Raw genomic sequence first — 13,424 nt, 5'->3', positions numbered from 1 at the left:
GCAGTGGCCGGCAGGAGGGGTGAGGGCGGAGCAGTAGCTGGCAGGAGGGGTGAGGGCGGAGAGGTGGCTGGCAGGAGGGGTGAGGGCAGAGCAGTGGCTGGCAGGAGGGGTGAGGGCGGAGAGGTGGCTGGCAGGAGGGGTGAGGGCAGAGCAGTGGCTGGCAGGAGGGGTGAGGGCGGAGCGGTGGCTGGCAGGAGGGGTGAGGGCGGAGCGGTGGCTGGCAGGAGGGGTGAGGGCTGAGCGGTGGCCGGCAGGAGGGGTGAGGGCAGAGCAGTGGTTGGCAGGAGGGGTGAGGGCAGAGCGGTGGCCGGCAGGAGGGGTGAGGGCGGAGCGGTGGCCGGCAGGAGGGGTGAGGGCAGAGCAGTGGTTGGCAGGAGGGGTGAGGAGGAGGCAGGTGCTTAGTGGGTACAGACTGTTAGCCTGGGAGGATGGGAATACTGCATAGCAACATGGCTGAGTTTAACTCCGCTGGACTGACCAATGATTAAGAAGGCAAATCATCATTTGTAATAAGCACAATTTAAAAGAAAGCTAAGGGAGGGATAAATTACTGTTACAACTGGATAAACTTTTTGAGTGGTGATGAATGGGGAAAAAAATCTAAGTCCAAAAATGTTGCATACTGTAGGTTTCTATTTATACAACATTCTTAAAATGGCAAAATTACAGAGTGGCTCCCTGGACTGGCAGGCAAGGGTAGGAGGGTATCTATAAAAAGGAGGAATGGAAGTGGCTTGATCTTCAGCATACACACCACAGACATGTCCTAGCTGTGACACTGAACTACAGCAAGACGTGACACTTTAGAGCAAAAGGCATGCAGGGATATCTTGGTATCATTTCTTACACTTGTATGTGAATCTTAATTTTCCTCAAAATAAAAATATTTACTTTTAAAAAGTATTTATTATTGTATGAGTCGACACATTCAAAGGTCAGAGGACCACTCTCTGGAGATCAGAGTCAGTGCATTGCACTGGTAAGGCAAGCACTTCCCCACAGAGCTATCTTAGCAGCCAAGAAGTTTACTTTTTACAAGTTAAATACAGTATATCTTATGGGAAAATTCAATAAATCCTCTACAATTAAAAGCCATATAATTTACATCTTAACCATCAGCATGTACATTTCTTTCTTTTTTCCTTTTTGAGACAGGTCATGCTGTGTAGCCCTTGCTAGCCTAGAACTCATACACAGACCAGGGTAGCCTTCAATTCATGAGACCCCCCTGCCTGCCTCATGCCTTTGATCAAAGGCAAGTGCACTACAACCAGCACTGGCATGTCTTTTTGGTAGGAAGACAAGGTCTGCTCAAGTGAGCTACTCTACAGGGGCAGTTTTACTCTAGCTAGCCGGCTAGTCCAAGGCAATGCATTTAAACCCTAAGAAATCAAACAAACGAGAGGCCCCAGGCCTGCTGACCCTGAGACAGCCATCCCAGACAGTGTGGACATTTTGAACTTTTCCTGTACAAACTTTCTGCTCTGTGCACTCGCTCCCAATATCACTTCCCGTTCCCGAGGAAAAATGTATGTACCTGTAATTCACAGTCACAATGTTCCATGGTAAGATTTTTGGGGGTTTGATGGAATTTTGGAAACTTGGTAAAGCTTCAGAAAATGATCTAAAAGTGTCTTCTGCTCTTTAACTCTCCACCCTGCAGAACTAGGTATGTGACTACTCTTGCTACCCTCCCACATGCCGGGGTGCACCTGCAACGCTAGACAAGAGAGCAGTGAGGGAGTCTTCCTTACCAGGCCCTACTGGAGAGGGTTGGGTTATAATAAGAGATGGTGTCACAGTTTGGCAGCCCTGCAATCTTACATTCCTATCCCTTTCCATAACTAAACTGATTTGTAATCTCTTCCTATTTTATTCCCCAATAATTTACAAGATAACATTCTCCCATCTCCACCCCCACCTTCTTTTAATCCATACTTTTGTGCTGTAAGCATAACCAGCTACTCATCAGATGCCTGTGGTTGCTTTGGGGGTAAGAATCCTTATTTCATGGGGAATGAAGAACACTTCTTTTAAAGATTTCTATTTGTGAGCCTCACGAGCATGGAGTCTGGAAAGGGATGCTCTCTCTAGGTTTTTTTGAGAAGTCTCTGTCTTCTGCTTATTATCATTGCCTAACATGTAAAATTAAAATGATGGCTTTCTGGCAACCTCTGGGTTAAATTCTCTTGGTCTATCTCTCAGGAATGAGCTTCTCCAAAGCCCCACCTCCTCTCATACCCCAATTGTTTTATCTTTCCAGAGCACGGTCTCTTGGAGGTCAAACACCTCTTTTGTCATGGTGTCTATTTTCTGCTGGAGGCGCTGATTCTCCTGAAGAAGAAGAAAGGGGGGTGGGGGTAATAAAAGCGGAAAGAAAAAAAGCAAGGGAGTTAGGAGAAGGAAAACAGAACAAAAAGGAGATGGGTGAATTTTAAAAGGTAGGAGGGGAAGCCTATGATCGACAGAAAAGGGAAAGATGGCATCCAGTGCGCCAGGGAGGAGAGCAGGATGCGGCTAAGCATGTGCTGCCACGTGCACAGGCCCTGGGTCTGATCCGGCACCATCAGGACAAGAGGGCAGGGCAAATGTCAAAAAGGGTATCAGAGTAACTAACTGCTTTAACCACAGCTCTGTGGCGGCCAGCCGCCTGCCTTCCTGTGATAACTGCCCTTCTACCAAACATGGAACCACTTACATGGCAGAAGCAAACTAGTGTTTGCTTATGAACAAATAGTCCTTTACCACAGAGAGCAAACAGTAGCTTTGAATGTTACTCGGTAAAGGAGAACTAAGAGAGATGTATCTCAGCTTGATCACTTTGATCTTGTTGTTAAAACTGAAATATCAAGAATATCAAAAAGTATAAAAGAAACATTAGTTTTTAGAAAAATGGGGTTTTAACACTTAGACGTTCTCAAACAAGTCTGCTAGTGGGTGATGATGACATCCTAGTTGGCACTAACACGGCCTGGAATCCCCTGGGGGAAACATGTTGGGTGAGTAATTAATTGTCCTTATCAGGTTGGTGGGTAGGCATGTCTTCCAGAGATTGTCTTAATTGCTAATTGATGTGAGAGGGCCCAGCTGGATGGTCCTGGGCTATATAAAGAAGCTATTTAAGGAATACAGGCTTTAGCCAGCCAGTGAGCTGGCCAGCTAGCACACAGCACCCTCCATGGTTTCTGGTATGCCTCCTTGGTTGTTTCCCTGGTTAGAGACAATGCTGTGTGGAACAGCCAACAGTCCCTCCTTCAGGTCCCCTTAGTGATGGACTGTAACCTGGAAATGTAAGATGAAGAAGCCCTTTCCTCTTATTCCTCAAGAACCATGTCCTATAGCATGGCATGTCACTCTGATGATTCCTTTTCCAGCTTCCCATGATGTCCTCAGAGGAAGTGCTTAAGAATAAAAAAAAATGGCCAAAACGTCTTCTATTAAGGGGAATTTTACAGAGTTCGTAGGCATTCATTTTTTAAGCTTGCCTTTTCAGGTTGGAAAAATTTTGAGAGACTCAAATGTTAACACAAGTAAACTCTTTATATCAGCAGTTCTCAATCCCTTTAGGGGACAAACGGGCCTTTCACAGGGGTCACCTAAGACCATCAAAACACAGATATTTATATTATTATTATTATTCATAACAGCAGAAAACTTACAGTTATGAAGTGGCAATGAAAATAACTTTATGGTTGGGGTTCACCACAACACGAAGAAGTGTATTAAAGGGTCTCAGCATTAGGAAAGTGGAGAACTCTGCTTTATAGGAATTTAATGTTCTCCCAACATCTCCCACCATCCTATCCAACTTATTTTTCAAAAGCAAATATTTCCATAGTTCAAGGACATACCTCAATGAGCTCATCCCTCTGCCGAAGACCTTCTTTGAGTTCATCCATCTTATGCTGCAGCACACTGCACATATGTTTCTGCCTTTCTAACTCCTATAATCAAACAAATGCTATCGTTACAGAGGTCATGGGATAGATACTATGCTGAACACATGTAATTTCATATACAGGTCAAGGATGCCTTCCAGAGTCGTGCAACTGATGAAAAGGGTCAAACTTTAAATCTCCATCTTGTATAATGAAGGCAAAAAAGGCAATAAAATGGATAGTAAAATGTGGGTATGTTTTCAAATGGAATAACTTACAGTAAACTTTATTTTAAACAATTCCAATGTCAAAATAAATAAATAAAGGTAAAGTAGGGCAAGAGACTACATAAAATTACAATTTTTAGAATACTAACGGTTGCCACAAAGTAAAGATAAGAATGACAAGCGATACAAGAAGTTATTAATTTACATTCAGAGACACAGATTTATTGCTGTTTTTCCATTTGGAAAACTCCTACATAAGATAATAACAACAACAAACACCCACTGGCAACATGAGAAACCAGGTTGAAGGTCAGGAAAGAAGGAAGGAACAGCTCCAAATAAAACACACTCACAGGAAGGGAGACACAGTAGCCATGTGTGTCATCACACACGGCTCACAAAGGACCATGGCTCTCTATGACAGAGACACTGGTAAAACCACAGAATGGCCCACAAAGACACTGTTTTTCAGGATGACTTCTGAACGGCAAACACTACATACAACTCGGATGTCCATGATTTGGGAGCTGCTGGGGTAAAGTGTCTACACAATGAAATAACCGCAGCGAGAAAGAAGTGAAGATTTGCATGCTACAAGCAGAACAGCATGCAGCGCTGTTCTCTAAGAAAGCAAGGCACGTGCTCCAATCTATTCCAAATGGCGTCATGTCTCTTTCTAACCAAAGTTGGCTAACATCTCTTAAGGCAAATCACGGAATGGAAGAATTCCGCAGGGCTGGAGAGATCGCTCTGTGGGCACCTGTTGCTCTTGCAGAGGACCTGAGTTTGGTTCCCAGGAGTCACATGGTGCCTCACAGCATCTCTAACTCCAGTTCCAGAGGATCTAACTCCTTCTTCTGACCTACACAACACCAGGCATGCATGTGCTACAGACATGCGTGAAGCAAAATGATTTTTTTAACTGATTTTTTTTTTCTGAGACAGGGTTTCTCTGTGTAGCCTTGGCTGTCCTGGACTCACTTTGTAGACCAGGCTGACCTTAACTGACCTTAAACTCACAGAGATCTGCCTGCCTCTGCCTCCTAAGTGCTGGGATTAAAGGCATGCTCCATCACACCTGGCTGGATGAAATTTTTAAAAATAGAAATTATAAAAAGGATTCCCCTCAAGGAAAGAGGAAAGTGAGGATGAAAAGACAGATAAGCTTTGAGTTCATTCTTTTATTTGACTTCAGATCTGTCTGTTTTTACATAAGTCAGAGTTCAACTGACAGCTCCTGTAGAAACAACCCAAGTCCTATCAGATGGAGAATGTATGAAAAAAGTACCACAGACAGGACAGTGGCTTGCCTTTTGAAAGAAGGAGCTTTCATCCGGAACCTGGGGGCTCCATGGTGGCACTGTGAGTCAGGCACAATCCTGACATACACGGATGGTGGCTGCTAAGGGCTAGGGAAAGGGCCAAGTGTCCCTATTTATTTAACTTCTTTAGAGTTTACTTTTGCAAGATGAAATGTACAGATTTCACACACAACAGTATAAAAATATGTAACATCCCACTGAACTACACCCTTTAAAATGGCTAAAGTGGTAAATTTATTATGGGTTTTTTTTAATCATAATAAAAAATATTTAAACCATTTCAAGTAACTTTTACAGCTGTATTCTGACTCTACATAGCCTACTGTCCCAAAGTAAAGGCCAAGTCAAGCAGTAACTATGTCAGGGCTCCCATAGCCTCGCTGCTCTGAGTGGCGTGGAACACAGCAGTGAGAATCAGGAGTCGCCGTGTGGGGTAAAGGAGATGGAGTACAGAGGGATTGCGAACAATCCCGAGAGTCACGAACGTCAACATGAAGCAGAATGTATTTTGTCATACAAACAAACAAAAAGGTCCCCTGATCTATTTCACACTCCAGCGGCAGGGGCTGATGAAGTGAGGGCCTGAGCAGCGGGAGCAGCCCCAGGCCTGCGGGAAGAGCCTGGAGGAAGGATAGACCCTAAAGCTAAGGCCATAGCATGCTCTTCCGCCAGAAAACATGGGGCTACCCATCAGTGAGCCTTGCAAGCACTAGAGAGTAAACCCAAAAGGGGCGCACAACAGCCAGAAGAGGGCGAATCTGAGCATCAGAGGAAACAGGCTGCAGTGCGCAACACTGAACTCAAGGTCACAAAGACACTTTTAAGAAGGACGATGGTTCACTGTGAGAGAGTAACGGCTCCTTATTTCCAAACTATAAAAGCAAAGGAGTCTTTATCTTGACTTTCAAAACTATGCAAACTGTCTCACGTAGGTAATAAAAATGACGATCCTCTCTAAAGACGGACACGATGAGAAGACAAAGAGAATGGCCACATGCTAACACACAAGCATAAGGAGGTTAGAAAGAAGCGCAGAAACAGCAGAAAAGAGCTACGAACCATCGACCCCGTGAACGACCCACATCTAAAGTACAGCCTTGCTTAAAATGAGCAATTTTAAAATATAAGGCATAAGACCATGAAAAAATACTCAAAGCCAGTAGCCTTATCAGAAAAACACAAATCAAAGCTACACCCACTAGGTGGACAGACCTGACAGGGGCAAAAAGAATAGCCACTAAAACAGGCCGAAACGCTGGCCCTGCTTCGGCAAGTCCACTGCTCCTCCAGTGGCTCCTGCAGGTGCCAGAGGACCTGACAATCCCCACAAGTGTTTAGACAGAGGGAAGCAGTGCCCACACAAAAGCTACACAGATGTTCATGTCAGCATTTTTCATAAAAGGAAATGCAACCCAAATATCGATTAATGGTGCTGGACCCCCCAACACATGTGGCTACCCTAACAATGGAATATTACAGGCCATAGAAAGAAATGAAACGCTTATACGTAGGCTACAATATAGATGAGTCAAGATTACTACACTAGGTGTAAGGTGACGATCATGAAAGGGTTCCTTTGATGACACTATTGATATCAAAGGACAGAGCAGGGAAGTCTATAGAGACATAAAGAAGATCCGTGGTTCTTGCAGCCCCTCCTCACCCTTTCACATTAAGGCAGAGTCTCTGGCTGAGCGCAGAGCTCACTGAGTTGTCTCTCTAGTCAGCTTACCCAGGCCACCTGTTTCTGCCTCCTAGAGTCACAGGCGGGCTGCCGTGCACGGCATTTACAAGGGCACTGGGGATCCAAACTCCTGGCCTTACCTTTAAGGCAAGTGTTTTATCTACTCAGCCATCTCCAGCCCCTGAAGCATGTCTTACTACACTTTTTTAAAGTTAGAACATGTAGTCTGTCAAGATTAATTATTAAAATTAGATGCCTAGAATGTGTTTTAAATACAGAGTGGGTGAGAAGGACAGGGCCAGGCTAACTATGGGTTGATGGCAGCAATGGGAAGCTGGTGGATTCATTAGATTCTCTACATACTTTGGCTATGTTTAAAATCAATATACACTTTAAAGACTTATTTTTTATTTTATGTGTATGTGTGAATATCTGCATGCATGTATATGTACCATGTGTATGCCGGTACCTGCAGATGCCAGAAGTGTGCGTCAGATCCCCTGGAACTGGAGTTACAAGGACTTGTGAGTTACCTGATATGGGTGCTAGGAACTAACCCTGAGTCCCACTGAGCACAGCAAGTGCATTTACCACTGAGTCACCCCTCCATTAAAAACATTAGTAACATGCTTTTAAATGTCAGATAAGCTAGTTCCTTGTTAAAGTAAGTATTAAGATGCCGCGACCATGGAAGTTTATCAAGTGCTATAAAGCTTGTTGCTCCCTTTATTACGTACAACTCAGATGGCTGCTTTAATAATTCATCAGCACACACCTCCTAAACGGCATGCCAATATAGGAGTAGCTACTTTCTAACAATAATATCCAGAAAGCAACACTTTAAAATGTCCAGGTCCAATAAACTTTTAACATGACCCAATTTCCCTGCTGCAGCTGCCTAAGGGCAGACCTGGCGCCCGAGCAGTGGCTTTATTCTCTAACTGTACCTAACTGCTCAAGAAAACACTTGCCACTTTCTGACTCACGGCTTTAAATTGCTGCTTCTAATTATCTGGTTGTTTGGGAAGTGGAGTCCTGAAGTACTTAGAAACTAACAAAAAAAATTACCCATCTCACTGATAGCCACCAAGAAATATACTGTTCTATTTAATATGGAAACACACAAGCAACTCAATGTCATTGTCACAGTTAAAAGAATAAACTCTTGAGTTGTAATCTAGTTTTTAAAAACCAAAAAAGTATACAACTTTTTTCTTTAGAAACATAACAAAACAAAACATTTTTTAAAAAACCGATGGGGCATTGGCTTATTTCTCAGAGCACTAGCTCTGACTGCAGTCCCCCACCAACCTAATCTTGTTTACATGGCAGGCTTTTCTCGTCTGCCCCCCAGAAAATGGTACACAAGACGAGCAGCTACCTTCGACTTCTCTTCGTTCTCTCTGTAAAGCTCGGCCATCTGCTCCTCCTGCTCCTCAATGGCGTCCTTGAGGGTGTCCACCTGGTAGATGAGGTTGTTTTTCTCGTTGTCTAGCTGTGCGTTGGACACCATGGCCTTCTTGTACTTCTCTTCTACTTCAGACAAAGACTCCTAAGTGACAAAAACCATCAGCTTGGTATCAGTGACATGGTGGCTACATGAGTGACACAGCAGCAGTACAGCCTGGTACACAGAAAGCAGCACCTCCACACAATGCAAGCAGGTGCGAGACCCCGTTTATTAGCGTGCACACGTACAGAGATGAGAGGACACACACGCCTTTTTGAGAAGTATTCTCTTTGCATGCCACGAACACAACATCAAGCAGCAATGAAAAGTTATGCAGAAAATGTGTTTTTAAGAAGCAGAAAATGTGGAATCATTAATATTTTCAAAAGTTTCTCCTGTAGTCTTTAACAAGCGGATGTCTGGTACCCTAAGCACGACAGTTTGAGAGGACACAGCCTCCTCTCTCAGCACAACCACACACTTCTGAGTTTTGCCACTTGTGGGTTTCTGTTTTCAGTATTTCCTCAATGTGCACAAGGCTAATATAAATGGGATGAACATTTTTCTCCTAGCAATTATTTACCTTTGCGTCATTGTTAAACAATACAAAGCTCACTTAAGAGCTCCTGCACTGCACGGTGCCTGAAATTTTATATAATTCAAAAGACTTTACCTAAGATAGTGCATACATTTTTAAAACAATAAATAACTTGTTAATTGCAACTGCCTGTTGACTTATTAAAAGATAGAAATAAAAATTCATTTTGAAAAGTAACCACTTTTGGAGACTCAAAAAATTTTTAGAAAGGCCAGGCGGTGGTGGCACACGTCTTTAATCCCAGCACTTGGAAGGCAGAGGCAGGTGGATCGCTGTAAGTTCGAGGCCAGCCTAGTCTACAAAGTGAGTCCAGGACAGTCAAGGCTACACAGAGAAACCCTGTCTTGAAAAACCAACAAAAATTTTTTTAGAAAGTACAAATGTTTAACAAGACAATACAAGTAAAGCAGGTCTCGGACTCAACAACCCTGACATTTATAACCAGTTTTTCAACAAAGGTATCCACATAATCCAAAGAAAAATAATGAGCAATGCCGGAACAGCTTCATTCTTCTGAATGAAGATGAATACCTAACTAACACCACTCACAAAAATTAAGTCAAAATGAACCAAAGATTTAAATGCAAAGCCAAAGCCAAAACCATAAAACTAGGGGAAATACAGGAATAAGTCTTCATGATTCTGAGTGCATAATGGTTTCTTAAATAAAAATTACATCAAAAGCACTATCAGCCAAAGAGAAAAAGGAGACCTTATTTGAATGTAAAACTTTACTCAGCACATGGCAACCCACAGAATGGGGGCAGCACTCGTCAGTGGTCTGATAACTGACTCCCATCCAGAACATTACAGACTCAACAGAAGGCCCAAAGTCAGGGTGGCGCTGACTTGAGTAGGCGGATCCCTCAAGACGGCATGCCGACAGATGCCCAAGAGTGCACAAATGCGTGCTCAGTATCGTTACTCATTAAGGAATGCACACTGAAACCACAGAAGTGATCCTATGTTTCATCTACTAAGGTGCCTAGAATCTGCATTCAGATCTTTAGGCACAGGGCTGAGGGCAAATGCTCAGTAGAAGAGACTCCACCTCAATCCCCAAAAGCCTGGTTCCCCTAAAGCAAAGAAGGGTTCGGGAGGGTGTGGTGAAACTGGGTCCCCTGCACTGCAAATACAGGAATGATTTAAAACAGTATTGGCATCTAGTCATATACTATCAGATTTCATCCCGGAGGCTAAGAGTCGAAAAGGCCCTTATCATCTCACGGTTTGACTCCACGTGTAAGAGAATCCAAGGAAGCTAAAAACAGAGCATATATAATGCAGTAAAGTACATGTAAAATCTGTGCAACATGATTTCCCTGGATAAAGCACATGCAGGCTTCTACAGTGGAGCTAGGATGATGGTTCAGTGGCCAGGTATGCTTGCTGTTCTTCCAGAGGACCCATGTCTGATTCTTGGCACCGACTACAGACAGTTCACAACTACCTGCATCTCCAGCTCTAAGAGATCTGATGCCCTTTTTGGCCTCCATGGGAAACCACCCATGTACACAAACATAAAGAAAAATAAATATATATTTTTAAGAGACTTTTAAAGTACCAAGATGAAAAATATTCTAATCTTACTTGCATCATGATAGCCATTTTGAGTCATTTTTATGAAAACACAAAATGTCAACCCCCTCCCAGACCCACTGAATACCAAACCTGGAGGTAGAGACCAGCAATTTCTATTTTAAGTAGTTTCAAGGTGATTTTGGTGTGCACCCACATTTTGCAGCCACAGTATAACGTTTAAGCTTTGACTACCTATGCCCACATATTCCCCAAATAAGCATTCATGACCCTTGGTGCCAAACAAGGTCCTAGTTTGGGAAGTACTTGAACTCAGTACCTTCATCATTTTACTCTTAGTTTCCACTCCCCAATGGCTGGGATTATCAGCATGTGACATTACATGTATTGCAACACTTATTTTTGGTTGTCAACTTGACTACATCTGGAATTAACTAAACCCAAGCAAGTGGGTACACCTGTAAGGGATTTTTCTTGATTTAATCATTTAACGTTGGAAGACACACTATAAGTCTGGGCCACACCTTCTAGTGGCAGCCTATATAAAGGACACTGAAAACAGAAGCTCTGCTCTTGGCTGCTTGCCCTCAGTCTGAATGGCAAGTTCAGTCCCTCACTGGTATCACAGCCTACTTCCCTAGGATTCCGGCACACACCGGTGACCACTGGAGACATCTATCTTCATGACCTAACTACTGGAATCCTGGACTTTCCCTGGGAAGACAGCCATTGCTGGACTAGTCAGACCACACCTGTAAGTGTGTGTGGGTGTATGCACACATATACATTCATTCTATGAGTTATGTTTTTCTAGAGAACTCTGACTAATACACACACCAAGCTCAAAGGATTTGATGCACAATAACGTAATTTGTGGAGGAAAAAAAAATCAAATAATCAGTGTTAACATGGCTGGAGCAAGACAAACAGTAAAAGCCAAACAGAAGGCCCAACCAACTGTCTACAAGACACCACCACTCTGCAGTGCCCAGATACGAAACACCAGTGTCAGCTACAAATGCATTACGTTTTACGGTTTTTTTACAGATCCAGGTAGATTCCTGAATAATACAACATTTGTTGAGGCTTTTCAAGCTCTTCACATTGCCTCACTGTAGACTCTGAGGAGGCAACTCCCTGGGGAAGGAACTGTGTAGAACCCTCCCAGCAGAATTGCCATTAGCATCTTAATCAGAGGAGCTGGAATGAACCACAGCCTACAGGAAGAGTGTGGGGCTGGTGAGAAGGCTCAGTGGTTAAGGAGGAACTCTGAGCTAGGTATGGTGGCGCACGCCTTTAATGCCAGTACTCGGGAGGCAGAGGCAGGCAGAACGCTGTGAGTTCGAGGCCAGCCTGGTCTACAAAGTGAGTCCAGGACAGGCAAGGCTACACAAAGAAACCCTGTCTTGGGGTGGGTGGGGGGAAGAGGGAACTCTGCCCTTGCAGTGGACCTGAGTTTGGTTCCTAGCACCCAGCTCACAGGCCTCCACAGAGACACACACATGTACACAGACACAAATACAACTTATTTTTTAAAAAAGAAAAGGTGGACAGGTCATTAGATCCTCACTTAAAATGCCAGCTCCCCTCTGTACCCCTCCCTGCCAGTGCATGGAATGCTGCTCCAGATGCATATGATCTAGGGAGGTGCAGAGTAACACAGAGTGTGGAAATTAGACTGGAGGGGGCATCTATACAGCTACATACAGGGAAGCCTAAATCCCTGCTGGCTGACTTTCTGGCAATATACTTTGAGCAGGGGGAGGGGAGGGGGGGGACGGGACGGGACGGGGACGGGGACGAGGGTGGATTTCATCCATTCCCCTGAAAGTAAGCACCAGCAGCTCACTAAAACCAAGCTGGTCTGTTACTGGTGCCCTATCTGAGGTAAGAGGACCAGATATATTAAGTATGGCCAGAGAAAGTACATATAACACTAGGTTTTGAGAAAATGTTCAAATAATTCTGAAATGTTAACTACCAATCAAAAACTGCTCTTACAAATAACTAAGTAAAAGACATGGTAAGATCTTATGGGAAGAAAAAAATTATAAAACACCATTCCTCCTTGCCCATCCTTCCTCCAGAGGCAGCAGCACCATGAGTCGGGCTGCTTCTTTGCACTTGGATGCACACACACCCTCTGGCCTATTAACACAAGCTATATACCGGCATATTATTCCACAGCTTGCTACTTTTCAATGTCATGAAAAGCTTATACTCACTAAAATAAAATAGGTAAATTATGTTCTTTTATTTATTGCTATAATTTTGTATTAAAGTTATATAAGATATGTTTAGTCCTTTATGGAATCATTAAAGAGCTTTTATATTATTTATGCTTTTCAATAATATTTTACTTTATTTTCTGAGCAACCGTACATACTACCAGTATATTCTGTGGGATGGGGAAAACATTATAACACTTGTGATTAAAGGATGGGTGGCAAGGACTCTGGTCCCATGTCTTCACTGTGAGTTCCTTTTGGACCATGCTACCTGCACAAGAGGTGTGACTGGCAGTAGAGTTATTTCAGACCATGACATGAAGCCTGTGTGATATGTGGCGTGTGCTGAGTCCTCTTCTGGAATGCCTTGCATTTGCTCCTCCAGAGACTTGCTGGTATTTGGTATAAAGGAACTTTTAGTTTCTTCATAATATCTAGCTCCAGATTAATACTAAAACATGGGGTGGGGGCATAATCAAATGCCATTAGAACAAAATG

At 43.5% G+C, this 13,424-nt stretch overlaps 1 protein-coding gene across 23 annotated transcripts in view; it reads right to left on the bottom strand.

The window, feature by feature from the left end:
* The window catches only part of Lrrfip2 (LRR binding FLII interacting protein 2), a 106,503-nt gene that overhangs the window by 14,599 nt on the left and 78,480 nt on the right, over window positions 1–13,424 (bottom strand). For 13 of the 23 annotated variants that reach the window (XM_051140086.1, XM_051140101.1, XM_051140083.1 and 10 more), the window contains 2 exons: window positions 8,493–8,663; window positions 3,852–3,944 (listed from right to left, as the gene is read on the bottom strand). In XM_051140086.1, the coding sequence (XP_050996043.1) occupies window positions 3,852–3,944; window positions 8,493–8,663 (264 nt within the window). Of the gene's footprint in view, window positions 1–2,241; window positions 2,335–3,851; window positions 3,945–8,492; window positions 8,664–13,424 lie in introns of all 23 variants that reach the window. The other 10 variants (XM_051140082.1, XM_051140079.1, XM_051140085.1 and 7 more) reach the window with 1 other exon arrangement.

Source organism: Acomys russatus, chromosome 32, assembly GCF_903995435.1.
Source record: "Acomys russatus chromosome 32, mAcoRus1.1, whole genome shotgun sequence".
In the NCBI taxonomy this organism is placed as follows: domain Eukaryota; kingdom Metazoa; phylum Chordata; class Mammalia; order Rodentia; family Muridae; genus Acomys; species Acomys russatus.
The sequence above is the reverse complement of the archived record's forward strand: the minus strand, read 5'-3'. Positions and strand labels throughout refer to the sequence as shown.